Source organism: Drosophila elegans, unplaced genomic scaffold (assembly GCF_018152505.1).
Source record: "Drosophila elegans isolate 14027-0461.03 unplaced genomic scaffold, ASM1815250v1 contig_208, whole genome shotgun sequence".
NCBI classification, from domain to species: domain Eukaryota; kingdom Metazoa; phylum Arthropoda; class Insecta; order Diptera; family Drosophilidae; genus Drosophila; species Drosophila elegans.
This window is the reverse complement of record NW_024545578.1, coordinates 13,023,308-13,051,061: the sequence shown is the minus strand read 5'-3', so window position 1 is coordinate 13,051,061 and position 27,754 is coordinate 13,023,308. Positions and strand designations below refer to the sequence as shown.

General features: G+C 40.3%; 4 protein-coding genes across 6 annotated transcripts in view; 3 read left to right on the top strand and 1 right to left on the bottom strand.

Annotated features, from left to right (window-relative positions):
* The first annotated feature begins 1,934 nt into the window (after window positions 1–1,934).
* Window positions 1,935–4,559, top strand: LOC108135702 (mitochondrial uncoupling protein Bmcp). 2 transcript variants are annotated; one of them, XM_017256545.2, is made up of 6 exons: window positions 1,935–1,977; window positions 2,050–2,193; window positions 2,319–2,466; window positions 3,177–3,590; window positions 3,656–3,716; window positions 3,776–4,559. In XM_017256545.2, the coding sequence occupies exons 2-6, from the start codon at window positions 2,127–2,129 to the stop codon at window positions 3,995–3,997; spliced, it is 912 nt and encodes a 303-aa protein (XP_017112034.1). In that variant the 5' UTR covers window positions 1,935–1,977; window positions 2,050–2,126; the 3' UTR covers window positions 3,998–4,559. The 2 variants fall into 2 exon arrangements, with proteins under 2 accessions (XP_017112034.1, XP_041564305.1); XM_041708371.1 differs by lacking the exon at window positions 1,935–1,977 and having other exon boundaries at window positions 1,984–2,193.
* A 729-nt stretch (window positions 4,560–5,288) lies between these two features.
* LOC108135494 lies at window positions 5,289–9,053 on the top strand. The gene is made up of 10 exons (XM_017256237.2): window positions 5,289–5,330; window positions 5,386–5,833; window positions 5,907–6,018; window positions 6,100–6,223; window positions 6,282–6,502; window positions 6,576–7,122; window positions 7,175–7,538; window positions 7,594–8,006; window positions 8,332–8,708; window positions 8,767–9,053. The coding sequence occupies exons 1-10, from the start codon at window positions 5,289–5,291 to the stop codon at window positions 9,035–9,037; spliced, it is 2,919 nt and encodes a 972-aa protein (XP_017111726.1). The 3' UTR covers window positions 9,038–9,053.
* A 140-nt stretch (window positions 9,054–9,193) lies between these two features.
* Window positions 9,194–10,669, top strand: LOC108135610 (vacuole membrane protein 1). Its single transcript, XM_041708108.1, has one exon. The coding sequence runs from the start codon at window positions 9,194–9,196 to the stop codon at window positions 10,481–10,483; it is 1,290 nt and encodes a 429-aa protein (XP_041564042.1). The 3' UTR covers window positions 10,484–10,669.
* Window positions 10,670–14,443: 3,774 nt separating this feature from the next.
* Window positions 14,444–27,754, bottom strand: part of LOC108135611 — a 35,037-nt gene continuing 21,726 nt past the window's right edge. For both annotated transcript variants that reach the window (XM_017256426.2, XM_017256427.2), the window contains exons 3-7: window positions 22,793–23,016; window positions 15,784–15,928; window positions 15,594–15,716; window positions 14,920–15,078; window positions 14,444–14,817 (exon numbers count right to left, since the gene is read on the bottom strand). In XM_017256426.2, the coding sequence (XP_017111915.1) occupies window positions 14,594–14,817; window positions 14,920–15,078; window positions 15,594–15,716; window positions 15,784–15,928; window positions 22,793–23,016 (875 nt within the window). In that variant the 3' untranslated portion in view covers window positions 14,444–14,593. The remainder of the gene's footprint in view (window positions 14,818–14,919; window positions 15,079–15,593; window positions 15,717–15,783; window positions 15,929–22,792; window positions 23,017–27,754) is intronic.

Genomic DNA, 27,754 nt, shown 5'->3' with positions numbered 1-27,754 from the left:
TTTCGATTTTAAACAAATCAAATCAAATAAGGCAATGGCTAATTTTGGGGAATTTCCGCATGCCACTCAGATGACTAACAAGGCACAATGATCGGGCTGAAAGCTGACAACTGATATGGCCATATGGGTGTGCATATCGCGAAATATTGAATATTAAAGTCAAATTCGTGACTGGCACGCGTTCAGCTAGTTTAAATTCAACTGTTTGGTGAAATTCCAAATTTGTTAATCAGCCGTATTTGGAGAAAAGAAAAATATATTAATATTTAGGAGGATACTAACTCTTAAATAATATATATTCTTGATCCGCCTAGATAAGCACCTACATTTTTCAATGGTAAAAAATGATTATCTGTTCGCTGCATTAAAGTTATATGGTAATAGCTGAAGTGTAATGTGTCATAAAACTTGTTTTAAAATACACTGAATTTAAATTGATCTCAAATTGACTATTGTGATTAATCATTTTAAAATTTTAATCTACATTATTTGCCAGAAAGTACATTGCATAACTCGTTGAACAAGTTTTTTGTAATCGTAAATATTTACGTGTTTTTGTTTCAATAAAACCGCTCAAGCGGCACTCACTTCGCAGAGTGCTTGAATTAATCTGCTAATTTTTTTTGCCCACATCCGAAGCGGTCAATTTACGATTTCGCCCCCGCGTTTCGGCTTGAACGCTCCGCTGGCCAAAATCACTTAGCGGAGAATCCGGCAGCGGTATGCAAAACGAAGCGAAATAAACTGGGAACCGATTAAATTACATTTGTGCCTGCGCCTAACAATGGGATTGGGATGAAGAGACTAAACTTGCCAAATTCTTTGTTCGCCGACTCTCCGCTTGTTTGCCCGTTTTTTTTTGGGGTTAAACCCACTGGAGATCTCCCGATCTGGCCGCCAACTTTCACGATCCGGTTTCGCCGGCAAGTGACGTGAATTAAACATAGAAAAATCGTAGTAAACACACTGCCAGCGAATTTTCGTTTCTTTTTTTTTACCGAAAACAACATATAATTATTATGCGAATTCGCAGGCGAAGCAAACAAAACAAATACGAAATGCCAGCTAAGGTCGTCGCTGGCGGAGAACCTGCACCACTGGATCCCCAGATGGACCACGGGGCCAGGGCTATGGCTATGGCAATGGTCACTAGGAATTCCCAGATCTTCGAACCTAATTCAACTTGTTATCGGCGACGAGTAAAATATTCATTTCAAGCTCGCTCATTTCTTGGTCCACTTTTCAGTTTGCTTTTGAACGATTTGTTTTGATACTCTCGCACCGTTACTGCTAATATTTGTCATTGGCTTATCTAAAATCGGCATTTAATCAATATTGATTTTCGCATAAAAGATTTAGACATGAGCTAATAAACTAAAAATTAGTCATAAATTTGTTTCTTTAGTCGATTAAATCTGGTAAATCAATTAACATATCGAGTTCTTTAAATATATATGAATTTAAATTTGTTTATAGTCGTTTAGTTAAATTAAACATAAATATGTTAAGATCAATGGCATATAATTATCCAAAGAAATATAAATAAATACTTTTTTAGTAATGTAGTTTCTTTTTCACCAACAACTTAAAACGTATTTTAAATGATTACCGATTCGTACTTGCCAAAAGGTAAACTCTAGTTATTCCCCAAAAACAAAAAAAATTATTATAGGAACCTGAGATAAGGTATCTTTGGGTCCAGGCTGATCTAACTGATGCCAGAAAATTTTTAAGAACTCTCATTTCCAAACAACTCATTAGCGAAATTAAACATTTGATTTAGTTTTGCGTTATTTATCCATTTGAATTTATCTACCAGGGATAAGGAACGCGCTCAATGAGAGATGGGAAAACTTCGATTGTACTCAGCCAAATATCGATACCACCAATGCTTTTTAAAATATCGATTACATCGATGTGATTATCGTTGCTTCTCCACCTCTAGCCTGCAAGTTGTTGTTTTTGCCTGTAAATAAGGTAACTTAAAGGAAATAAACCCATAGAATCTGAATAAAACCGCTTGATTATCTAATTTGTTGCGCAACCAAGTGTCGGGAGACTGGAGCGCTTCGAGGGACGAGCGTAATTCGATTCGAATCCGGACATCAACAGGTGCGACGCCGGAAATGGGCGAAGTGAAGGATTGGCGGCCTTTCGTTTACGGCGGAGTTGCCTCAATCACGGCGGAATTTGGTAAACAAATCGCGGGATGTAAGGCTGCCACGCCCCCTGAGGCTTATCACAAAGGGTGTCGGTGCCAGCCAGTGCTTATCATTCCGATCCGATCGAATCGTTGTAAACAAATCTATTCATTGCAGGCACCTTTCCCATCGACACTACCAAGACGCGCCTCCAAATCCAAGGTCAGAAAATCGACCAAACGTTCTCCCAGCTGCGATATCGCGGCATGACCGATGCCTTTGTAAAAATCTCCCGCGAGGAGGGACTGCGGGCCCTCTATTCCGGGTAAGAACCTCAATCTGGGGGGATCTCCAGTTGGCACGTTGTCAAAACATGATCATCATGGCATTCTTATCGCGGCAAACGTGACAGTCACGTGTTCGTCCGCCGGGGAGCTTAACGAGTGCAGGGACACGGAGTACAGTAGAACCTCCCCATTCAGCTATGTATGTAAAAAGCAGAACTAATATCTTTCAAGCCCAACAGTGTAGAATTCGTTGATCATTTCTTAAAATACTTAGCATTTTTTAAGTAAAAAATTTAAACGTACCAACTTTTTGTAAACTAGTATTTTTAAAATGTAAAAGTACAACTTATTTTAATAATCATTTATCTTTTCATCGTGTTTTTTTATTTAAAGTCCTTATTATCTTTTATAATCTGCAAGATGACGGTTCAAATTTTAGAACATAGACTGTGTAAACAGACATCCAAGATAACGCTTACTCACGGCGGGCCAAAAATAAAACTTTTGTCGGGGCGGCATTTAATCAGTCAGCAAACTTTGTCCAACAGCTAACTCATTCGACTTTGTATCTGGTATTGATACCGGGGGCACAGTCTAATTAATCAAGATCGTATTAGACCTGACATTTGCAATTATTAAAAATCAAATTTAAGAAAATTCAATTAATTTAAAATTTGTACATTTTATGAGATAGGATCCCTTAGTTACCAAAGTGTTTATTATTAAATTATAAATGTTTTTTCTGTAGCATTTGGCCAGCGGTTCTAAGGCAGGCGACCTATGGCACCATCAAGTTCGGGACCTACTACACACTGAAAAAGCTCGCCAACGAGCGTGGATTGCTTACGAATGAGGATGGCAGCGAGCGGGTGTGGAGCAACATCCTGTGCGCGGCAGCGGCAGGTGCCATCTCCTCGGCGATCGCCAATCCCACCGATGTGCTGAAGGTGCGGATGCAGGTGCACGGGAAGGGTCAGCACCAGGGCCTGCTGGGCTGCTTTGGCGAGATATACAAGTACGAAGGCGTACGAGGACTTTGGCGGGGAGTGGGTCCGACGGCTCAGCGAGCCGTGGTCATCGCCTCCGTGGAGCTGCCCGTCTACGACTTTTGCAAGCTGCAGCTGATGAACGCCTTCGGAGATCACGTGGCCAATCATTTCATGTAAGTTCAGGGTAGCTCGCTAAAAAGTCGTGTGAGATTTAATAACTAATTGGTTCTAATTGCAGCTCGAGTTTTATTGCTAGTCTGGGCAGTGCCATTGCCTCAACCCCCATCGATGTTATACGGGTAAGAAGAGCTCAGGCACCGGCTTAACTTATACTAAACTGATCTATTCCCCATTACAGACACGCCTGATGAACCAGCGACACGTGAGCATAACGATGAACGGAGTGGTCACGGCGGCAGCAACACCAAAGTTGTATAGCGGGAGTCTTGACTGCGCCGTGCAGACGATCAGAAACGAAGGACTTCTCGCTTTATACAAAGGATTTATCCCGACCTGGGTGAGGATGGGTCCCTGGAACATAATATTCTTCATAACGTACGAACAACTGAAGAAGTACTAGCGCGGGCGAGTGGAACGTCCAGGGAATCCAAGTACAAGACGTATTCTAGCATCCAAACCAAAAAGATCAGATCTGCTGCCAGACCTGGCTTTAACTTTAAGATCATAGTTCAAATGGAGGGGTCACTAAAGTGCCTGTCTCACACTGGCTATTCGATAGCCTCCAACCTGCTCCAGTGTCATTTTGCCTTGGGCAATGGAAAAACGATTCGTCGCATTTTTAAATGTTGGCGTATTCAAGTATTTGCATTTTTGGCGAATTGTTTTGCTCTGGCCTGGTCGTTGCGAATTCGTTTGCCCATCGGGCCACCCACGAAGTACACTCGATTTACCTTATCTAAGCTTTTAATTTAATTACTTTCTTAGTGAACATGAAAATATTTATAATTTGCATTTGTATTAGAAGCGCATTTTGTTGGTTCGAAGCTAAGACATTTTCGATCGTATTACATGTGCGTCATCACTGTAAATATATGCATTTAGTAATATATGCCCTGTTTTACTAAATACAGAATGTACATTTATGCAAATTTACTCAATAAACTGTTTGTTGGAAATCTCAATTTTATTTAATATTATATTCTTTTGAATAACGTTTGATATATATAAATTGGCTCAACGTATGGAACGGAAGCACGCGTTTCAAAGGAAGTATATGTATGTACATTTGTTGAAGAGCTGGACTGTAAATCTTTTGTAATTCGTAATAAGTTAGCCTTAGTAGATAATACTGGTGTTAAACTTATATACACCAATTCATTGGATAACACTACCGAGAATGTGATTATCAGTCAACTTCCAGAAAAGAAGGACCTTAACAAATATCAAAACAGTTGCTCAGGAACAGGGATTTTACGATACATACAATATATTTTCAATTAAGACAACAGTTAAAATATTTTATATTAAAAATCACATGAATATCAAAATATTTGAAACAAAGCTATAGGAAAAATAAATAAAGATATGACATAAGCAAACAGAAAAGCAAGATTTATGGTATTTTCTTTAAAATAACTATTTGGTGCTTAAAGCTAAAATAAAATTATTTGAAAAGCATATTTATTTGATTTTTTTTATTTTGTACATATTTTGAGAGTGAAAACTACTATCTACTTTTGAATTTTTCCGAACACCAGAAAACAATCGATAACTTTTGAACAAGCTTGATCGTGGTGATCTTATAAGTTGGTCAACACTGCAATATTGATTTTCTGACCCTACCCAACACCGCAGGACGCTACCGCAAAAGTTTTTTGAAACTTGGCGTCACATTGAGCTAACTTGTGGATATGGATTTTGTTACAGCACTTTTGACTGTCGGCGATGCGGATGTGAGTATTTAAGTTTTTATTTTTGCATACCCGATGTTAAGAAGATTATATTCAGAACGCTGCCGCGGAATACGCCTTGGCTTTTATGAAAGCCGTGTGCGTGAGTCCGGAAAATTGGATTGCCAAGGTATCGCATCAGTTTGTGGGCCAGTGCTTCCGGGTTCTCGGCCTGAACTTCACCGTGAGTGTGGACGCCTTCAGCCAGACGCAGGATCATCCGTACCGCAATGATAACCCCAACTATATCTTCGATCCGGTGCCGCTTTTGATGCAGAAGGTGGACACCTTTCTGGATCGGCTGCCGCAGGTGTTGGCCGAATTTGGTGACATTCTGGCCGAGCACAGCCAGGGCACCAGGTACGATGAGCTGACACAGCCGGTGCCGTGCTATCTGAATCTGGTCATGAAGTGGGTCAAGGTGGTGCACGCCATGACCACCACCATGCAGCTCAGCAGCAGCACCGCCCTGGATCGATTCCTCTGCGAACCTCTGGCCAGGATGTGTAGGTTTTACATATATATGCTATTCCATATAAGTAGTGTAGCTACCGATGCTATCCAAAATCCATTCCATAGCTTTCAGCATTCTCAATGGACTGTCGAAATTACTACCCAAGTTCGAACTAGACATTGTGGGCTTCAAAGAAATTTGCCTATCACTCACCGTGGACGTTCGCTATGGTGTATTGTAAGTATCAAGAAACTGTCAATATACATATATATATATTTTATATATACATACATATATACATTACTCAAACTCCTTCAGCTATCAGGATACCTGCGCAGAGGTTGTTCCGCCCATGCTGGACATGTTCCGGGAGTACTATAAAACGTTCTGTGGTGCCGAAAAATCGGCTCTAGATTTCGTCTACTGTATCTTGACGGTGGTGGTAAGACCAACACCATTATATTGAAAAGCAAGTAACCAAAATAAGCAAATCCTTTCAGATGAAAAATGACGATAGCTATATCAAGGCTTATCAGTTCTTGAAGACCATGATAAATCAGTTCGCCAGCAGCAGCGATCAAGGCCAAAATCTTTATCTGCGTCCCTTCACCAATGAGCTGATCACTGACAAATTTCTGGTCTTGCAATTCGGATCACTCAATGAGAGTAATTCCAAACCCTTGCTCATGGCCATTCTTAAGTATTTGATGACCCTTCAAAGGTAGACTATCGAATAATATAAGAGCTAGCTTAAGTGTTAAATGTACCTCTAACCAATTGGTTATCCCCCACAGACATTTGATCAGCACTGAGTGCTTTTCAAATCGTTTTCACGAGGTCCTGCTCCAGGTTGTCCTGCGAATGTCGTCGTCTTCTGCGGCAGTTGCGTCCCTGGCTGCCGAGGTGTACATCAAATTATCCCTGCGCCAGCACCAAGAACGGGACATAGCTCAGCACATCTTGGAGTCTTACATTAAGATCAGCAATAAACAACGAAAGAACGTCACCTATGCGCAGTTTCGAGCTGAACTTACACGTTATCTGAAGACACTTATTCGGCATTTTCCGGCGCTGCAGGAGTTTGAATTCTACGCATATGTGCTAACTGCCCCGAATGCCATGATCGAATTGAGTCTTATTGCCGCTCAGTCGGTCAACGTACTCTTTGAACTGAACATGGCTGAGTACTCAACGGTTCCAGAGGCTCGTGACCAGGTCAACGAAATCCTGCGTTGCTTGCCATATTTTCTCCGATCCTCAAACAAAGCTGCAACTCGACCTGTGCTCTACAGCATTTATGGCCTGGTCGATTTTGACTCTGTGGCCGAGAGTGATGTTGAGGTATTTATTATAACTCTATCAATTCATTTTAAATAAATATATATATTTGCAGCTGCTTTTGACTTTGGAGACATGCTGTCTGGATAACTTCCTAAATGACGACACTCTTAGTGAGTCCGAGTTCTATGGGCTCTACTCGAACATCTCAAGCTCTGTGGAGGCAACAGGAAACATACAGATACACACTTCGGCCTCGAGGGCTTTGAGAGACGAACAAGTTCGATTGAAGGTCGAGTTGTATACCACTGACTTGGAGGATTCTGAAAATCAGGAGCTATTGAAGACATTTGCCCAGAGTCTGCGTCGCATACATGCACTTCTAATGGCCAATAAGCTGCACGTTCGTTATGTGACGGACATGTACGAGACTCTGGTCAAGTTTGTGCTGGAAACACCCACACAGAACGACAATATAAGTAAGATATGGTTGTTTATGTGGAATTACAAGAGAATAAGGTTTATGCCTTTCAGCTTTATATGGCTCCGAATGTTTGGCTACCATGCTGATCCTGTTGCACAGAGAGCTCAAGGATTCGGACGACGAAATGGGCGTCAGAATTTACACTCTAGTACAGCAGCTAAAAGATTTTTGCGTTTCTGAATTGTCAAACGTAGATCACGCCTTAAAGCGAGCCAAGTTTATGTTCTGTTCGATTCTCACATTGCATTCGGGTCAGCTTTCGTATTTGAACCTCGATTCTGATACCTACGACTTGATATTGGAATCACTAATCTCACTACCACAAAAATCGCAGCCCGAAGGCACTAAACTTACCCATAGTTATGTTCGCGAATTGCACTTTGAGTTTCGCCAACTAATCCGGGCACCGGAAATTGAATTGCCCAACAATCGGATTTGGAAGGTGTTCGTGCAATACAAATCGGTAAGGCTTTAATCGTTAGGTCTTAAAATATCGTTAGATAAAATGATCGAAAGCGTAGTTTTAAAGTTATGATGGGCATCGACTTTTAACACGTGAGATGTGGGAATAACGTTTTAAAATTTAGAAAATGTACTAGTAAACCGGTATAGAAAAAGGCTATTTTTTGTTTTTTTATCGACCTAAAATGCAAACATGTAAACATTACTTTAAGATAAAAAAATAAACATTAGAAAAGTATAAAAACACTTCTCCCATCTTACTGCTTTCATTTTCATTCATAAGCTCACAAAATTTCTTTAACTTAGCCTTTTCTTTATCTTCTTAGTATCCGCCTGCATTGAAATTCCTCGACGCAGAGATTGAGGAGCTCATAGGTGCCCTCATGGAATGTCGTGTTGAAACCTATGCCCATTGCCTGCCGGTTCTTCAGATGCACATTTACAAAGAGGCCAGCGCCAAGAAGCGGGCCTTAGCTGCCTTGACTGCCCACCTGCGACTCATCGATGGTAACTGCTCCGCTTTCGACTCCTGGATGCTGCGGCTCATCATCTTTCATGATTCGCTGAATCTCTTGATCAAGAACATGCGCGTGCGGCGATTGGAGGCGACCAGTTCCCGTGAACGGAATCGTCTTCTGCCGCTGCAGCACATCCTGACCCTGGTGGCCGATTTTCGCCTTCAGGAATCGCACATCATGAACATGTGAGTTTTGAATACCTTAAATTATGTACTCTCATATGTGACCAACCATCTTGTGCAGGGCTAAGATGGTGCATATTTTAAAGGAGGAGGTAGTTGGAGCCCAGGAGAGTTCGGAAATCGAGAGTTTCATCACTCAGATTAGTAAGTTTAAGTATCAAGTCGAGGACGAACATTTGGAGGCTTCTGACAACGAGAATTTTGTGGGTAAGCTAAAAGCTTTGCCGCCTGGAGCACTCGATTTTTGGCAGCACAATGCTCTACGTGAATTAAGTCGCTTATCTGCTTCGCAAACCCGCGAAGTTCCTTCAAGTGCTGGAGAATCGTCATAGACATATTTATATCTTACAATACAACAATATATATATATACAACTTAAGAATCTCATTGCTTGTTAATAATATTATTTAATCGAATTTATCTAAGTTTATAGTGTTCATTCCTTTAAAATATTTAAGCAAGAAATAATCATAGTTTACTTTGCTGCTATGGATAAACACTCTTGTCGAAATCTACTGGGCAGTAGATTCAGAACACGATATAGCTCAGTGCCTAGTCTCGAAAGAATGAGAGCAACAATGGCTTCCGGCAACGAGATCAATACTTCCCTGCCCATTGAGGTGGATCCATTGGAGGAGATGGTCCGGGAGCAGTTGGAGTGGAAGTCCCTGGTCCTCTGGCGTCGTCCTGTGCAGACCTTGAAGTATGGAAGCCTGGAGGCCAGTCAGCTGCTGCTATCCTTCACCGCCAAGCTGGTGAACCTCTGGCTGGCTGGTTTCCTAATGCTTTTGGTCATGATCTGTCTTCTGCCTGGACCGCATGAGGAGTTCGTGATATTCTGCGCGCAAAGATTCGGATTCGCGGTGTACTGGCTGGGCCTGGGAGTGCTCTCATCGGTGGGCTTTGGCACCGGGCTGCACACCTTCCTGCTCTACCTGGGTCCCCACCTGGCCGCCGTTACTCTGGCCGCCTACGAGTGCCAGACGTTGGAGTTCCCGGCGCCACCCTATCCCGACATGAAGGTCTGCCCACCGGAGCCCTACCGGCGACATCAGCCAGACGTCTGGGAAATACTATCGAAGGTCCGGCCGGAGGCACTGCTCTGGGGCGTGGGCACTGCCCTGGGCGAGTTGCCGCCGTATTTTATGGCCCGTAGAGCTCGGCTTTCCGGTCAGGAGTTGGACGGACCGGAGGCTGCGAAGGGACTGAGCGGAAACACAAATATCCTGAAGCGAACGAAGTTGCTCATGGAGCGGGTGATGCGAAGAGTGGGCTTCCTGGGAATCCTACTTTGCGCCAGCGTGCCCAATCCCCTGTTCGACCTGGCCGGGATCACCTGCGGCCACTTCCTGGTGCCCTTCTGGAAGTTCTTTCTGGCCACGCTGATCGGCAAGACTCTGGTCAAGGCCACCATACAGCAAATGTTTGTGATCGCTTCTCTTACCGAGAATCTCGTTGATAAGTTTGTGTCCTGTCTGGGCAAGTTGCCCTTTCTGGGAGCACCCTTGCAGCAGATCATCATGGAGATTTTGCGCTCCACCAAGCAGCAGATGCACGGCAACGGAAATTCCGATTCCCTGGCCCATCTTGGCCTGGTTGTGCGAGCCTTCGAGCTGGTGGCCTTCGTCATGGTGGCCTTTTTCGTGGTCTCCTCGCTGAACTGCCTGGCCCAAATCCATTGCAAGCGGCAGCAGGAGAAACAGCGCAAGATGCGGAACCTGGAGCTGATCCTGTATGCCGACCAAGAGGCATCCTCATCGGAGGAGTTCACCGTCTAAGCGGCAGTTAATATATTTTGTATTTCTGAAGGAGATCATTAACTTAATTGTTTTCTTTTCATTTTGAGTAGAACTTTATCATCATTTTTTGATATGTTACTTAATCCTGTCCCTGTATTTATCCGTTTTTAAATTGAAATCGTTTAGTTTATAGTTTAGTTTATGATCTGCTTATATTATTTTGATTAACTTCACTACTTACTTTGGAACCTTAGACGACAGTTAAAAGACCATGGAACTTAACGTTTTATATTCTTTATTTTATTATAATTAGTTTCATTTGGATTTGGGTTCTGTTTCTTGCATTGTTATTGTTTGATGTGTTTTGTTGATGACCTGTGTGTGTGTGTGTGTGTGTTTCTGTGTGTTCAATGCCATCGTAATTATTATCATTGTACAAGTACATTTATATTCAACAGCAATTTAACACAAAGCTAAGCATTACTTTACGCGATCCCTTGGGTTTATTTTTTCGATACGGGTTAGTATGTTTTCTTCTCATTGTTATTGTTGTCGCTGGTAGGTATGCATACTTCTATTAACTTTTTTAACCAAAAACAATAACTCTAAAACTTGTGGACTTTCTGTGTTTCTGTTTTCGGAATGCGTGCGATAACTGAATCGGGAAAAAAATCCACTGGATACTGGATTCTATGGCAATAATTTCGTCTAACATTTGCACTACGATTCAATGACCGTGGCTCTTTTTTTTCGGGTGTATACCTAGTCAATCTATACTTAAATACCTCCTAAGCCCATAGTTATCCATCGAGGGGTTCAAACCTTGCAAAAAGTATTCAATGCACATCTGCATGTATCTGATATTGCGCCAAACTAAAATGTTTCTAATAGTAATTTCCATCACATATGGATTTTCGGTCTATGGATGATGAGTGAGTGGACAAAGCAGGAGACTTTAAAATGACACTTTCTGAATATTCTGTCGCTGTTATTTAGGTACTTACACACATGTACCATACGTTTACATATAACTAGAAGAGTTAGACTAATTGCGGCAAAGTCTTTTCGAGATCTAAAGACTGTAGAGGGTAAAAAATTAATCTTAACACATTGTAACACTTACACTGGGAAACGAAAAGCTCTCCCCACCATCCCACACTCGCCTATTTCATATTATCTTTTACAAGTAATCGGGGACCTATCCATCTATATACCCCTGATCGATTCGCAATTCATTTCCCTTTCTCATTCCGATTGAATTGTGTTTTAGGTAAATATGTATATTTTAACTACACTCATATACGACATGATCTAACCGATTTTCACCAGTGGGGAGTAGGCATGCGATTACGAGTACAATTACGATTAGATATTACAATACAATCTTGCCTAAACGTTTTTATTGACGCATAATTTTCAGTATTCCATATTCCTGTATTGCATAAATTAGCTTTGCGGTTATTCAGTTATTATTTAGTATCATTTATTATCATCGTTTTGAAGTAATTAAGATTAATTTGTTGCCATGTATGAATGTGGTTTTAGCCCATACACATAACATACTTGTATATCTATTCAATGTGTTTGTTTCCTTCAGCATGTCTCGCCTCTCGGTTTTTTTTTTCATTCTGTTCTAAAATTTGACGCCTAATACAATTTGCTTATAATTTTGGTTAAAAATTCAATTTATCATAATACCATTTTCCTATAATTTATGATATAGTATAAGACGCTTGTAGTTTTACAAATACAAACTATAGAAGGGCAAAAGAAGGTGGAAAAGAATTTAAAAAAAAAAGACACTATCAGCGGAAATTATGCCTAGAAGATTAGTTAATTTAGTTCTTGGGTTTTCCATTACTTCTAAGTACAAAACTAATTTAATTTGACTTAATAGCATTGATCGGGCTGAACGTATGCCATCCACTCCGATTAGTGTTAAATTTCGCACTTAATTTGATATATATTTTTTTATTATTTCTGGCTTAGCAAAGGAGCAAGTATTATTTTTCGGTTACTATCTGGGAAAAAAGAAAATTGAGGAGCCACAAAACTATTTAACTAACCGGGCCTATGGAAGTTTTTTGAAAGACAAATTTTAGCAGCGGAAAATTCTTAATTATTGCCTCTTAGTATAAGTATTATTATTAAGACTTGCATCTGTATCTGTAGTATGTACGATATATTAAAAAAATATTAACGGCGGGAAGTACTACAATCATTTTGAAGCATTTTAGTTTGGTTTTCTCAAGTTGCATATCATGTTTCCTCACACACATACAGCATACAGCATACACATCGTCGTCAATATATATATAAATATATATATAGATGATCGTTATCATTCGATTTTGTAGCAAAATGTTTCAACTTTGTTTATGTATCTTTATGTTGTTTCATTTTTGTAGAATTCCATTTGGTTGATTGTAGAAAATTGTGTTCGGACACTTCTGTAGGTTAAAATGCATGCCATGTCACTTTCTCAATTTAGTCGTATCAAAAGCAAAAGATTTCACTGTATTGTCCTTAATGTCTCAGAATATTTCCGTTTAGCATTGGTTTTTTCGGTTCTTTGATGAGGAATGAGTCTCTCGGTGAAATGTTTGCTTCTATCTGGATCCTGGAGTCTCAAACTCAGACTTCGACTTCCAAGTGGACAATGGAGGAGTGGAGGTGAAATTGTATAGATGACAGTTGCGCTAGAAGTCCTTTTGTTCGATTTGGTTTTCTTTTTGTTAGTATAAGTATATTGTCGACTACTTATGTACATCCCTTGTTTTGGTTGATCTTCTTGTGTCCATTTTTGTGATTAGAATTCAGCTTAATTTTTGTAAAAACCACCTGGCCAACAACTCAGCCAGTCATCTCAAATTTCTAAGACTCGGAAGTTGTATTTGTATATTAATGACAGTTTTCGGTTATTCATGTTGAGCTTTAATACTTCTTACGGTTTCTGTTCACAATTTCTTTTCAATTAAATGCTTACGATTGTTAGTTTACCTCTTCGAATCGGCGACAATCTCCGATTCGTTCGTACATTAATTTAAGGGATCTGTGTTTGGTGCAAATTGAACGCAATAATTCAAGTCTAATTGCTTTCTAAACATACGTAATGTTCTAAATAAATGCCAACACACTTGCACGAAATTAAGATACGGACTCTGCTCTATAACTCTTCATTTTTGATGGATATGGGTTTGAGAGGGTCTTGTCTTGCCAGCTGGTAGTGTTAATCAGTTAAATCATAAATAATATATATTCATAAACTATTTACAGGTGCACTGGTTATCCGACAGAACAGGCATGTTCTGGCCAATGCGTTCGAGATTCTGCTTGGGTACGAGTAGAAATCTCTGTATAATACACCCTGCGCGGTGATGTCCACACTAATTGTTGTTAAATATAGTCTTACAGTCCTGGAAAGACAACAAAGGCGATGTATTAACATTTAGTTTGTGGCTTATCAATCAAATTGTTTATCAATTTAAATAACCAAACTATATATCCAGTAACTTTATGAAAAATGTTTTATGCAAAGAGCTGCATTTTGTAAAATGTCACATTTTAAATATATATCTAAGGCAGACACTTTAAAATCACTTGATTTCTAGCTTTAATAGGCAATTAATACTGTGCTTTTGTAATAGCACAGTTTTACGTATTCAAAGTTTATAAAACTTTAAATAAACTTTAAATTAATATATCTTCATGTGTAAGACTGTTTACCAAGATTTAAGGAATTTCATATTACATATATTAAATATGTACATATTTGATTTCATCTCAAACAAAGTTAGGTATTCAAAGTTTATGATACTTATATCATAACTATAAAGAATAATCTCTTCATGCGTTAGCCTTTTTTTCAATTAATAAAAACTTAATGTTCTAAATGTTTATGTTTCTGATTTTAACTCAAATAAAGTTGTTCCAGTACTCACTTCATTTAATGCTCTGCAAATATCCATAAGCTTACTTAATAAAGTACAGATTATTGTGCTCAAGTCAATCGGTCGTTCCACAGTGCTGCCTGGTCCTAGACGAACCACTCGTCCTTCTGCGCAGCGCCGACGGCGTTGGCATTGGGATGCCCAGACCCGGCGATGTTCGTCTGGCTGAGCCCGGCGGAGTTGTGCGAAAGATCTTGACCTAATTGACGGAATTTGCCAAGCACCAAATGGGACGGACTTTGGTGGCCATCTTCAAGTAGTTGTGTGGAGTGCGGTGGTACCCGGATGGTCCCGCAGGGTGATGCCAGTTTCCCGACGCCGGCAGTTGAGTGTGCCCGTGCTCCCGCGTCAGTGTCCCGCCGACACTGAGGCCGTGGTAGTGCAGATGCTTCGACGACCCGTTCGTGTCGGCCGTGTGGTGCACTGAAAGCAGAGGATCATGTTAATCTGGTTAACTCCGACGATCACGATCCCGATCCCGATCACTGGCCATCGCCATCCTCCCCGCATTTGTTTTGTGCTTACTCTGGAGCGCTGTGTTCGCGTTGGCGGCGTTCTCGTCCTGGCGACGGCACACGCAAATGGCCACCGCCACGATGAGGGCACTCAGGACGAGCAGGACGCCCACCACGATCAGGACGAACCAGGTCATGTCCAGGCCGAAAACCGTGGAGCTCGTCTCACCTGCAAGAAAGGAGCCATTTTTTGAATGCATTCGAAAGATGTGTTGATGTTTTGAAAGAATCCTTAGGATTTGGACTGTTATTTCTGTCATTTATAATAATTAAACAACTATTTTTGCATAGAAAATTTATTTAAAGCAATACCTATTAATTAAAATAATATAAACTAGCAACTGTTTAAAGTTTTTTTTCTAAAATTAACAAATTGTTTTGCTCTCAAAGCCTAGAAAATCAAATTATTTTATAAATCATTTTAATTATTTTTGCTTTAAGTACTTTAAATCGATTGAAAACTAATACAGAAAATTGTTGAATATTAGATAAAAGCTTAATAAGGTAAGTTAAGTTTATAAGAATAATGAAACACATTTTACAAAATTCAAAGAAGTATAAAATCTAAAAGACGGACTTTTACCAAAGGCACTGTGAAATTGTTTGCACACATATATTTCATTTTTATTTTCGGAAAACTCATAAAAATGATATATTTTAAAAAAAACCCTAGGCTGCACTTACTCTGGCACAAATTCTGCACTGATTCGTCGGAGTTGTCGCCGCAGTGGTTGATGCCGTCGCAGAGGAGATCCGGATGGATGCAGAACTCGCGGGTGGCGCAGGTGAAATCCTTGCAGGTGTGCTCTGTAAGGAAATTGGCATGTAACTGGATCTTCACTCCACCTCCATCTGCACCGCCATCTGTACTTACTGGGATCCTTCACCGACGTAATCACCAACTTGAAGCCGTTCGCATCCGTTCCCCAGCCATCGGTCACGTACTTCAGAGTCACAAAGTTCGTGCGCGTCAGGAGCGCGTTGACGGTGTTCTTTGTGTTGCGACAGGAGATGTCAATCTGCAAGCCAAAGTATCCACAAATTAGTATTTGCTGGCTTACCATCAATTACGGTAACGAGCATTCGTCGTATGCAAATGGGAGCAATGATTTGCGTTCGAAGTAATTGCGGGCTCAAAGGCAACGGCATTTAGCTATGATTATAGTGGGCTAATTTATAGCCTTTCATTTTCATTGAATAAAAGGTATTATTTCGCAAAGGGATTATATTTCAAAAAAATAAAGTACAAATCTTGAAAGTATTTTTATTTACAGTCCAAGGAATTTTTTTATTAAAAATTTTGAGCACAGCTAAGATATTTAAATGTTTACTACGGCTTGCACGCTAAAGAAAAATGGGTTAAAGTTTCAGTCAAATGGCTCTAAAACTAAAATTATTCTCTGCTTCGCAGTATATCCCAAAATGAGTTTCACCTCTAGTGGCCTTTAAAATGGTAATACCCTCTTAAAAAACATAATGAGGAATTACATTTTTGAGTGAAATGTTCAAGAAGTAAAACTCAAGTCTTAATTACTTTGACGAACGCAGACCAAGGGAACGAAAGAAGCTTTTCTGCAGAGCCAAAGGACTGAGTAGCAACTTTTTGCATTTCGGCTGGAAAGCATCGATAAATTGGTGAACATCAACCCGCTTAAACTGCGGCCCACGTATTGATGTGCTCCGCTTCTGTGGTTAATTTCACATCAGCCTATGCACCTGCAAAGTACACTGCATTCAGACAATGAGGAGGGGCTGGTGGGCAGGGGGCGGGGGGCACTCGTGTGGCAAAGCATTCCACTCCCACGACACCTGTCCTTTGGGCCCGCATGCAAGTGTGCAACAGTCTGGGCGGCATAATGCCCATTGAGCCCAATTTACACCCATGAAATGACTGCCTCACCATGGAAAACTCTCTTTTTAAATATTCTGGAACTTTTTAAACAAGTTTTTAAGGTGAAATTAAATAATATGCAAGTTGAGTCCAATTTATAGCCATCAAAAAGGCTATAAAGTTTTTTTTGTATTAAACTTGCCTGTTGATTAATTTCATATCAAAAACTTATTGAAAAAATTACAGAATATCTTGGCTAAGCGTTTTTAGCCGACAAAATTATTTTTTGATTTATATTACAGTTTGTATGTTGAAAATAGTTTTACCCAAACATTTTATTTATGATTGCAAAAAATACAATATAATAAATATTGTTTTTTGAATAAGTTTTTCTTTTATTATTCTGAGAAATATATTTTTTAAAAATGGTAGAAGCAATTTAAAAGTTGGGACTACCAGTTTGGGCAGATAGATTTGTCAGTAGAATTATTCACAAACTTTGCTCACACTCAAGCCACCATTTGTAAACAAATATATTTTTGGGATATTTCGCTGTCCCATTGATGAACAACCAAAGGCATTTAATTTGATTTCGCAATTAGTTTACAGAGTTTGGCGAACTTTTTCCACTGTCGTCTGCTGGTCGGTCACGTTATCGCCATCCTCATCGGCACCACTGCCGCCGCCGATGCCACAAAGTGCAAAATGATGATGATGTCCCTCCGTTCGTCTCCTGCGAGGTCCTTGCCACTCCGTTTGGCACGTGTATGCGTCACGTCGCCCGCTTCATCACCAGGAACCACTGCCACTCCCACTTCCACTCCCGCATCTGTGTAAATGTGTAATGTTGTTGGCTTTGGCTCATGAAAGTTTCACTGGGGGTTCATCAACGTCCTCATAGGATATGAATCCCCTCCCCCTCCCCTCCCCTTGTAGGCTTTGCTGTGGCTGCTTTTCTTGACACAGCGTCCTGTTCTTGGTCCTTCGTGCTTTTCCCCATCACATGTTCCTGCATCTTCGACGTGGCACGCTTTGTGGCATATTTTAATTTTGTTGCAGCCCCCAAAATGCAAACTTTACTCGGCTTTCGCCTTGCCCCTCCCCCTTCCCAATCACCCCCGGCATCACTTTGTGTCCCGCTTGTCAGCAGCGTCGTCTATGTGTGCTGGAAAATTTTAATTTTGGATTTTTGCGGCCACCGCCCAACTTGACGCAGTGACAACTTCTTTTGTCAAAAACTATTTACATATTCGTAAAATTGTTTTTTTTTTAGCCTTTGCTGTGGCCAGTGTGGAGCCCAAATATACACACTCTTGCCACTTGGCAGGCAGGTTTGAGCCAAGTGGCGCAGGCTCAAGTCAAATTCATAAATCCTGGCCGGCACTGTACCACCACCACCACCACCACCTCACCACCCGAATGGCGGGCAACTTACAAAGCTGCTTAGGTGGCAAACACCGCAAGTCGTCTGGTTCTCAACTTCTGCATCTTTAAATATGCACAGAGGGACTGCAAAACAAGACACTCGACAAATATGCAGTCGCTAAGGTACTTATCGCGACCATTTAGATGTCAACTGAACAGCGTGGAGGTCACTTTGTGCCACTTGATGGCTTATTAAAAATATGAAATATTGAAGGAAAGCACCTTGCATTTTACTGCCAAGCGAGTGTAGAGTACTTTTGAATCACTATTTGTAGATCTGGCTAATGAAACTCTTGAAAATATGTTGAAAAGCTAATTTATCGCAGCTTTCTATTATTTTAAGGCTTTAGTCGCTACTCTTTACTTACTATTTTAATCAAAAACACTTTAGATATAGAAATAAACCTAAGAAAATATATAAAAAGCCTTTAAAATTTTGGTTTAATAATAAATATAATGATTTGATAAATTCGATTAACCATTTTTGATATTTTTGTAGTTTACAAAACTTCAGAGTGGTTTAATTTAATTTAAAAAAATTCGATTTCTAACTGATATTGCTTCGTTCGATTAATTATGAGACCAATAAGATAATAAGATTACCCTAATTGGTGTAAACATATTTATTGCACCAGCAAATGACTGCCTTTGATGGCCGATGAGTGAGTTCTAATTTGGCAGGCGGCACTGCATCCTTCTAATGACCGAATAAGGCTCATTCCGGTGATTCAGTGCCTCATCCATTCTCGTTGTTTTCGGCCATGAAGAAGGCGTACGTGCGTGTGCTGACCTTGTTCGATTTAAGGTTGTGGCCCCACCCCACCCCACCATCCCACCAACCCAACTCCCATTTCCAATGGCCCACCCATGAGTGATGGCGCCTGTTGAGCTCGCTTGTTGTCCCTGTTTTGGTGTTTACCATCCTCGTCGCTGATTTGGCAGAGCGATTTTACGATACTTTCGCTTTTATGGCCTTCCACTCGCCTGCTAACTTATTTACGATGGGTTCCCTTCGAGGGGCGAACCTGCTCCAAATCAGACCAGAAGCCTTGGTCTTCGGATAATAACTGTCACACGAACTGGCATCTCAAGTGCTGAACCCTCATAATTAAGGTTAATTTCGTTTCCATCGATACACTCACGCGGCTTGTTGACAAAAGCGCTCAATAATGTTCGAGGATGAGTCTTATTTTAGGGATGCCGAAACCAGGAAAATTACTTTCTTTACGATCCCATTTCAGTTATAATTTCGACTCGCTTTTCAGCTCCTGATTTGGTTACAGGTTATAACCCGACTTTCGTTCCGGAACTTTATGCCATATTTTATGTGGGTACTTCGTGTTTAGATGGAGTTGAGAACATATACTTATTTTTATGTATGTATTTGGTATATAAACATTTAGCTGAGATTATATAATTGAAACAATAATATTTATTTATTTGCATTGTTTGTATAAATTGGGCAACGTGGCGTATACGTTATATTATTGAATAAATTATTGCTGTTTCCACGTGGCGTATACGCATTTTTTATATTTTTCTCCCAAACTAAGATATGTTGAATGCATTTTTTGTAATTTTGTTAACCGCATCCAAAATGTTATTTTTTATATAAAATAAAGCTATATTTCATCAAGTGATTTTTGTGACACTCGTGTAAGTTTTCCAACTGCTTGAAAATCAAAAAAATCAATTTATTGTTATGCCCCAAAAATCCTACAAAATTGTTATAATTTCTCCGTGACCCCGCTAATCTGACCAGTCCAAATGTCGGATGCACTCATTATTTTCCCAGGAAAATGACAGGGCTTTGGCAGTGGCCCAGTGGTATATAGTGTCACAGGCTCCGAGCAAGTAGCCCCAGATCCACGAGAACCGCCACTAGATGGGAAATTGGGTCGCGCCACACAGGCGACTAAAAGCGACTGAAAGCGGCTGAAACATTTTTGTTTTCAGCTTTGGCACAAACACTTTCAAGGTTTTCCCCGGAGAAAAAAAGCCAAGAGAGTGAAAGCGGGGCTGCCTTGGCTGGCATTTTTCTAATTTTCTAGTTGAACATTTTTTATGCATATTTCTTTAGTGGCAATGTCGCAGCTTCCTTTGGCAAATAAAGGATTTGGCTTATGCGCGCGCTCTATTTGTGGCCACTTTCCTTGGCTCACATTGCAGAACAAACCAGTGTCACTTTCCCACTCTCCCACATTTCCACTTTTCCACCCCCTGCAGACCGCATTAAATAATGCAGTGAGTGGGCGGAAAATGGGGGGAGTGGCGAATGAAAAATGGAAATTGTTGCTGATAAAATCACAGAGCTATCAGCAAAAGAAGCAGTACCAGAAGCTGTTGCCGCATTGCAGCCGCAGTGGCAGCCAACTTGCCACCCAACATGCCACCCAACACCCACTTTGGCCAACCTGCCACACGACATCCTTGCTGGCTGTCATCATTGCAAATGTTGCAGCGAGAAAATTATGCCTGCATGTGTGTCCGGGCTGTATGTGTATGTGGAGCATCCCGGGCTGAGCGGAAGCCCCACAGGGATTGAACCTAAAATGTCAGAGGCATCAACGTGATCTGGATATTGCGGTGGCTGCGGCTGCCACGCCCTCAGCCAACAGCCATCAGCCCCTTTTTAGCCAACAAATTGCAGAGGATTCGTGTAACCCACCCACCCAACAATCCACCCAATCCACCCAATACACCCAATACAGCCAACCGCCTTCGAGTGTCGCAAACTAAGCAATGATTGGCCTTAACTATCGACATGTGATGCCAGCGCATATTTACATATATGTAAGGATGTGTGGCGACATCGGATTCCTTAAACGTTACTTAACCGAGGATGCAGCTCCAGGGATGTGGCATGTAATCGACAGGGGAACACACCGATGGCTTCTCCCTGGCCAATTTAAAGCGAATTTTACAAGACATTGTTATTTCTTTGTTTGAATAAGCAAAGCTTTCCTATTTTCCAAAGTATTTTATGTATAACTGTCTTGTAATGTATTTAAGTAGAGACAATATAACAAATTCATTCAAATATTTGGAATCAAAAAAAAAAATAAAATAGAGATTAAATAACACGATATAGCATTTGATATGCTAAACGAAACCCGTATATTTGCAAGTAAAGAAAAAAATGTTGTAACAGAAAAAATTATGCATTAAACATTTTAATGACTTAAAAAAATAAGTGAATATATTATGCTAATCACAACAATTTATTGCTAAAACCTTTGTCAATAAATTAAAACCATATTTTTTGTGCATACCTAAGTACTTTTCCAGCTCAGTGTATACACTGAATATTGGGATGTCGATGTTTTTTGTATGTACGTTAGCAAATGATTCCATAATGAAGGTATGCAAATATCTGAATATGCACGCTGATGGCCTGGATAGTATCGTCTCCCATCTGGGAGAAATTAAATATACATTACCCATCCCCCCGCCCCCCCTGTAAACACATCGGTGTTTCCGATGGTTAAACAAACGAAACAAAAATCCATAAATAAATATTTATATTTCTGTGGGCGGTATATTGTTGATACAATTGATAAATAGAGGGGAAACCTGATTTGCACACTAGGCTGCAAGAGAAACGATGACTTTCATTTGATGGCAAAACTGGAGAAGCAACATCACTTAATTCACTTAGCATACATATACGCATTTGCATACATATCGCTCTGCCATGAGTGATTCTAATTTGAATTGCCTGTTTCACAGTTCACTTCCTAATAATTCAATCTACTGTGCACCCACATCCAACTGCAGATACTGAAACCTTATATGTCGCCGAACGTATGCACATAATTACAGCTCCCTGCACTTTCACAACCCTCGACAATCATTCTCCTTCTCCCGGGAATCCGAATCGAAGCACATATCCGATACTCGTGCTCATGTACAAGTGCTGCCTCAGACTGCGTTGCTACCACAATTTAATTGTTCACACGGCGTTGGTCGACTCACTCACATGATTAGCCATTTCCAGGCGAATCAATAAACCAATGCAGTGCACAGATGCACTGATGCACTCAGGAAAAAGTTGAGAATAAAATTGTAATTGATTTCAGTTGGGAAAATCTCAAAACAACACATATATTTTATTTCGAACAAACTTTTGAATTACCAATTCAATTTATGTGAAATATGTATATGTGTGCATTTTAAAGATATCTGTTGACCAATAGAGCTACATAAAAACCAGAGATGAAGGGTAGAGATGAACTTAAAACCCATAACTCAAATAACTAGTAATAGTATTTACTCATAACATCCAAAAACAGGTCACATTTGGACGTATAAAAATCCCTAAAATCCCTATTATCAAAAACAAACTACTTGTCTATACAAAGTGGTATGTTTTAAAGAAATTATCAACCGAAAAGGCATATTTTCTTACTCCTAAGATTTCTTCTCAGTGCAAGCGTATAGAACGATATGAGTGTAAAGTCCTCTACAGCAGATAGGCGTTAGCTCTTCGATTTACATATGCAAATGAGCAAATCGCTAATAAAAAAATATGGGGCTCATATGGAATGCACAGGCGGGTTTCATATTCACTTCCAGGGATTCCAGGGATTCCAGGGCCCCTTTCTTGGGGGCGTATCGATATAATTACCTTGGGCGTGGCCACGGCATGGGCTCCATCGTAGACCAGCAGGTGATCGTTGCAGTCGAGCTGCAGCATGTCGAAGCGGAGCATGAAGCGCTGCAGCACCGAGTGCGTCTGGAAGGTAATGATGCAGTCCAGGTTCCGCTCGTTCTGCGACCACAGCACGGCCCCATCGATTTTCCGATACAGCTGCTGCAGGAAGTGGTTCTTACACAGCGACTGCATGTAATCTGCAAATATACGCAAGAAACATACTATTTTGAAAATACTCTTAAATGTTAGAAAATCAATTTGTCAGCAAAGAGAAAAAAGTAATTAAATATCCTCAAAGTACTCATTACACAGTCTGATTTCTTAAATGAGTTGCCATTTCATTTGTCTCAATATTGCTAAAGTGAGTATTTTAATTGGTTAGTAATAAGGTACCTACATTATATATTAACACCTATTACTTACCGCAACCTTCTTTGGCTGTATTATAATGAGGCCATATTTTGGTATCAGAAACTCAGAACATAGAAATGAATATATAAACAAAATAGAACCATTCATTCTAACTTCTTCATTTGTTTGATTATGTGACATCTACAAGTCGTTGAAAAGAAGTCATATTTCTCACTTGCAACTGTGGAAAGCAAAACGTGCATATATACCGAGTGTATATATTTTTTAATAATTCCATAACCCACATGTAGGGTAGACTCAAGAGTTCCATCTAAGCACCCCAATACCCCACCAGCCCTTCACCATAGCACCCTCAAGCCGACAGTGCCTCAAAAAAGTCTGCAGGACGTCTCCGCTGGCAACTTCCTTTGGCTTAATGGCATTGCGGCGTCTCGTGCGCTGCGCCGGAAAATGTGCACTTAAATTTTAATGGAAGGATGAAAAATTCATTTACGCTTCGCTTCGCGTATTACTTGCACATGTTTCCGTGCTCACTAGTTGCGTTTATTATGCCTTTCCAGACTGCAGTTGGGCAACTGGATGCGGTGGATTTGCATAAAGTCTGATCACGAATTCAACGCACACGTTAATACCTAATCTGGTCGTAAACCGAGCAGGGAATGGCCTTTATAACATTTGGGAGTAACTTCAAAAGAGTGGCAAAACGATATTTAAATATACAAAAAGGAAGAAAGATAACTTTGGTAAGTAAAAGTTTATATACTCTCACAGTTACCAAAAAAGTATAGACTTATTATAACCAGTTCTTTATTAAAGTTTCTCCATTATAAATTTACAAAAGTCTACATCTTGCATTGATTGATTTGGCAGCTTAATAATATTGTTAACCAAACATAAAACTATGAGAGTTTGTAGAGATACGGGTATGTCCTAAAAATGAAGTTACAGAATCTTAAAACATTAGCTTTTAAATCTAAACTTGAATCTGTTTTTCAGCTTTGCAGATTAATATAACTTTTTAAAAACTCTATTTTCTATGCGCACTTAAAATTGTATTTTATATAACTATAGTTTTTGAACAATTAGAGTTTCCCAAGTATTTAATTTGCTAATGTAAGCACATTAGCCAACTTTTCACCCCATTCGAGATCATAGTCTTAGAGGGAAATATATACTTTTTAAAATAACTTTGCCATCGTTGGCCATTTTTAGTGATTTGTGTGATTAGTTTGAGTGGTCCAAGGAGACAGTTTCCGTGCTGAACTTTTAATTTGCCCCGGCTCAATCAAAACGACCTCAACGTCGACGAGCTTCGAAAAGTGGAAGTGGAAGTGGAAGTGGAAGAGGAAGTCAAAGCCCAGCTGCAGACAGGCGGCAATGCGAAAATAATATCACATTATTTAAGCAACTTTTAATTAGTTTGATGGCGCAAACTATGGCGCTTAAGTGCCAAATGCATTAACATGAAACGAGAGCCATTTGGAGGCGAGGAGCTCCGCCGCCAGCTGGCCAGCTGGACATCCACGTAGCGGCATGCAAATGAAGCCCTGGACTTTGTACATATAGCAACTACACCATAAAACCAACGCAGGACATTGGGGCGGGTTTATAATGAAACATAATAATGTGTGTAAGAGGGAGGGAGGGGGAGGGTTTAAGGCAATGGGCGAGTTTAAGTGGGGGGCACCCCCTAAGCTTACGTGCGCCTGATTTCAGGCAATTTCCTGCCTAGCAACCGCTTCCGCTCCCGCCGCCGCACTAATTCAATTTCGCCCCCAATAAAACGCACACGAAAAGATGACGCCGCATCCTGGCAAGCGGAGATGTGGAACAGCACGGGGGGCAGGAGCAGGAGCAGGAGCACGCCCAAGGAATTCACTACAAATTCGTTTTACGCCCCGGCACTGGATGATGGCAAAAAGAGCCATCATGTGAGCTCCTGGCTCGCCTGCAAATGCCTCATTTTCGGTCACAAATGTTGTCCTCGCCGCGTTGCCAACTTCAAAATTGAATTCACAATTTGGATTGAATTGCTGACAGACTTGGCTGCCCTTTGTTTTAGCCCCTATTGCTCCAATACACAGAGAAAAAATACGGCAAATACTAAGTTCGCTAAAAGAATAGCATACTTTTTTGAAAACAAAATTTATTCTGAATTTTCAAAGAATATTATTAACTTGAAATATTTATTATTTTACGTTGTTGTTTGTGTAAAAAAGATGTTTCAATATTAACTGAATTAAATTTAATTTTGTGACATATAAAAACTGATATAGTCCGATTCTTTTCTATGTGTATTTCGGCCCCAAAAAAAATGAAATGAAATGTTTCCCAACTGCCTCACTAGGTAGACAGTTTTTCCTGCTTTATATGTAATTGGCAATTTCGTTATACATTTCGCTTTGATCTCCGGCAAAGTAAATAGCAGAGTGTAGCTCAAAGAAGCTCTGATGGGCGTGGAACAAGAGGTGAAAAGGGGGCGTGGTTCCGCTCCTCCTTTGCCACCTGCACAAATTGGCCGCAAGCCACTTGGTTAGTAATTTTCCGTGGCCTTTCAGGTAGTGGAAATTTTTGGAGGCAGCTTTTCCGCTGGCTTCCTCTGCACTTAGCCACATTCTACTCAACATTCTAGTGAGTAAACAAAGGCAGTGAAAAATAACTCACGAGTCATGACCTTAACGAGGAATTAACCGATTAGCGTTATGTAATGGTTTATAATCATGATACCAACAAAATACTACCATAGTTTATATTTTGACTGGCTAATGACTTTATGAATACGCTTCGTAGGTTAAGAAAAAAATAATAAATTAATGTAACAAAAACTAACTGATGTAACTAAAATAAAAATACTATTAAATTAAAATTATAGCAGCAAAAATCTTTAATAAGTAGTTCTTGGAGATTTTTGTGATTGTTATTAAAATTTAAACACTAGATATTTCCTAACTAAAATATATAATTTCTATCTACCAGATCAAACTCGATAAATCTTTTGGCTCCTCAGATAGTTTTGAAAAAGTACACGACTTTCGGGAGGAATTCGGTTGGAAGAGATTACCGCTGCACTCCTGAATATGTATATCAGAAGTTATGTTTTCGGAGCCTTTATCGTCCTGATAAATTCACTTGCAGCTGCTGCCGGCTGAATAATTTCACTCAGCTGGGAGTGGGACATCGACAGCGACAAATGGTGCAGCTCCGGCAGATCCATGTGCATCTGAATCTGATTCTGAATCCGCATCCGCATCCGTATCTACATCTGCACCATGCCATGTGCCAAACTTGGGCGGAGGGCGGTAAAAGTGAGAAATAGAAATAGAATTTCTGCACAATTTGCCACTGAGACGATGAGCATGAGGATAAGGATAAGGGGGGGGGTTGGGCTAAAGGAAATGAACCGGCAGAGACAATTGTAAAATATCAATTACGTTGGGTGGAGTGAAAATGGAGCGCAAAGTGCTCGGTTGCCGCTTGCCTTATCATTGACTCCTAGGCGGCCAGAAATCCCTCAATCATTTCTGGACAGGATTGCGAGGAGTGAGTGGAGTTGACTGTGTTTACCCTCATGTACGTATCGGGATTATCATGCATCTGCGCTGGGCCCCCGGCGGATGGAGATATATTCCGAGATAGATAGGGGGCGGAAGTGGGAGTGGCTCTTGGGGGAGTCGGGTTTGGGTTGGGCAAAGGACCAGAGCAAATGGTGGCTGCCTTCGGGCTGTCGGGTGCTCTGTGTGAAGTGAAAGACAAACGAAAGCCGCGCAGGACGTTGAAACCCATGTGACACTCTTGGCAGCCAGCTTCGAGATGGAGATGGCGATGGAGATGGAGATGGCATTGGAGATGGAGTCCATTCCCATCTAGCAGATACATTTTCTATAAATTAAGGCATTTCTGACACAATTGTTGTCGGCTTCAGGGAAAACAATTCCATTTGCAGAGGAGGCGGCATCGCGGATCTGTTGGCTGAAATTGCAACATGTTTCAAGTTCAGTTCTTTCATGAGCCATTTGCTTGCACTTGAAAAAAATTAAGGTAATTTAAAGATAAAAACTCTTAAATGTTAAGTATTAACACAATATTTCGCAAGGCTTTTTATATACCATTTTATTTTTTCCTTCCCAAGTAGTTTTATAAAACTAATAATATAAAACTGATTAAAACATTTATTTCCCAATTTGTTTTTTTTTTTTAAAGAAAATTGAATATAGTTGTAATATTTTATAGTATAAAAAGCAAATTTTAAACTCAAGAAAAAAAGTGGACTTCAAAATTGGCAAAATACTTATATGCTCTTATATTTTTGTTTAGTTTCTGAAGAATGTCTCTATTTTTCGTCTCAGTGCCCTCTCGCATAGAGATATTCACACATAAGTATGTTTATCTTCAATTTGTTTATGCATTCGCAGGGAAAAAGGAGGAAAATAAATGGAGGAGCAGCATAAAACAGATAACGAGGGCAAAAAATAAGGGGGGAAAAACCAGTCGGTCCTCGAATGGAATCTTGTACTGGAGGCCGGGCTTAGTTTTGATGGCTGGGCAGCAAAAACACAGGAAAAC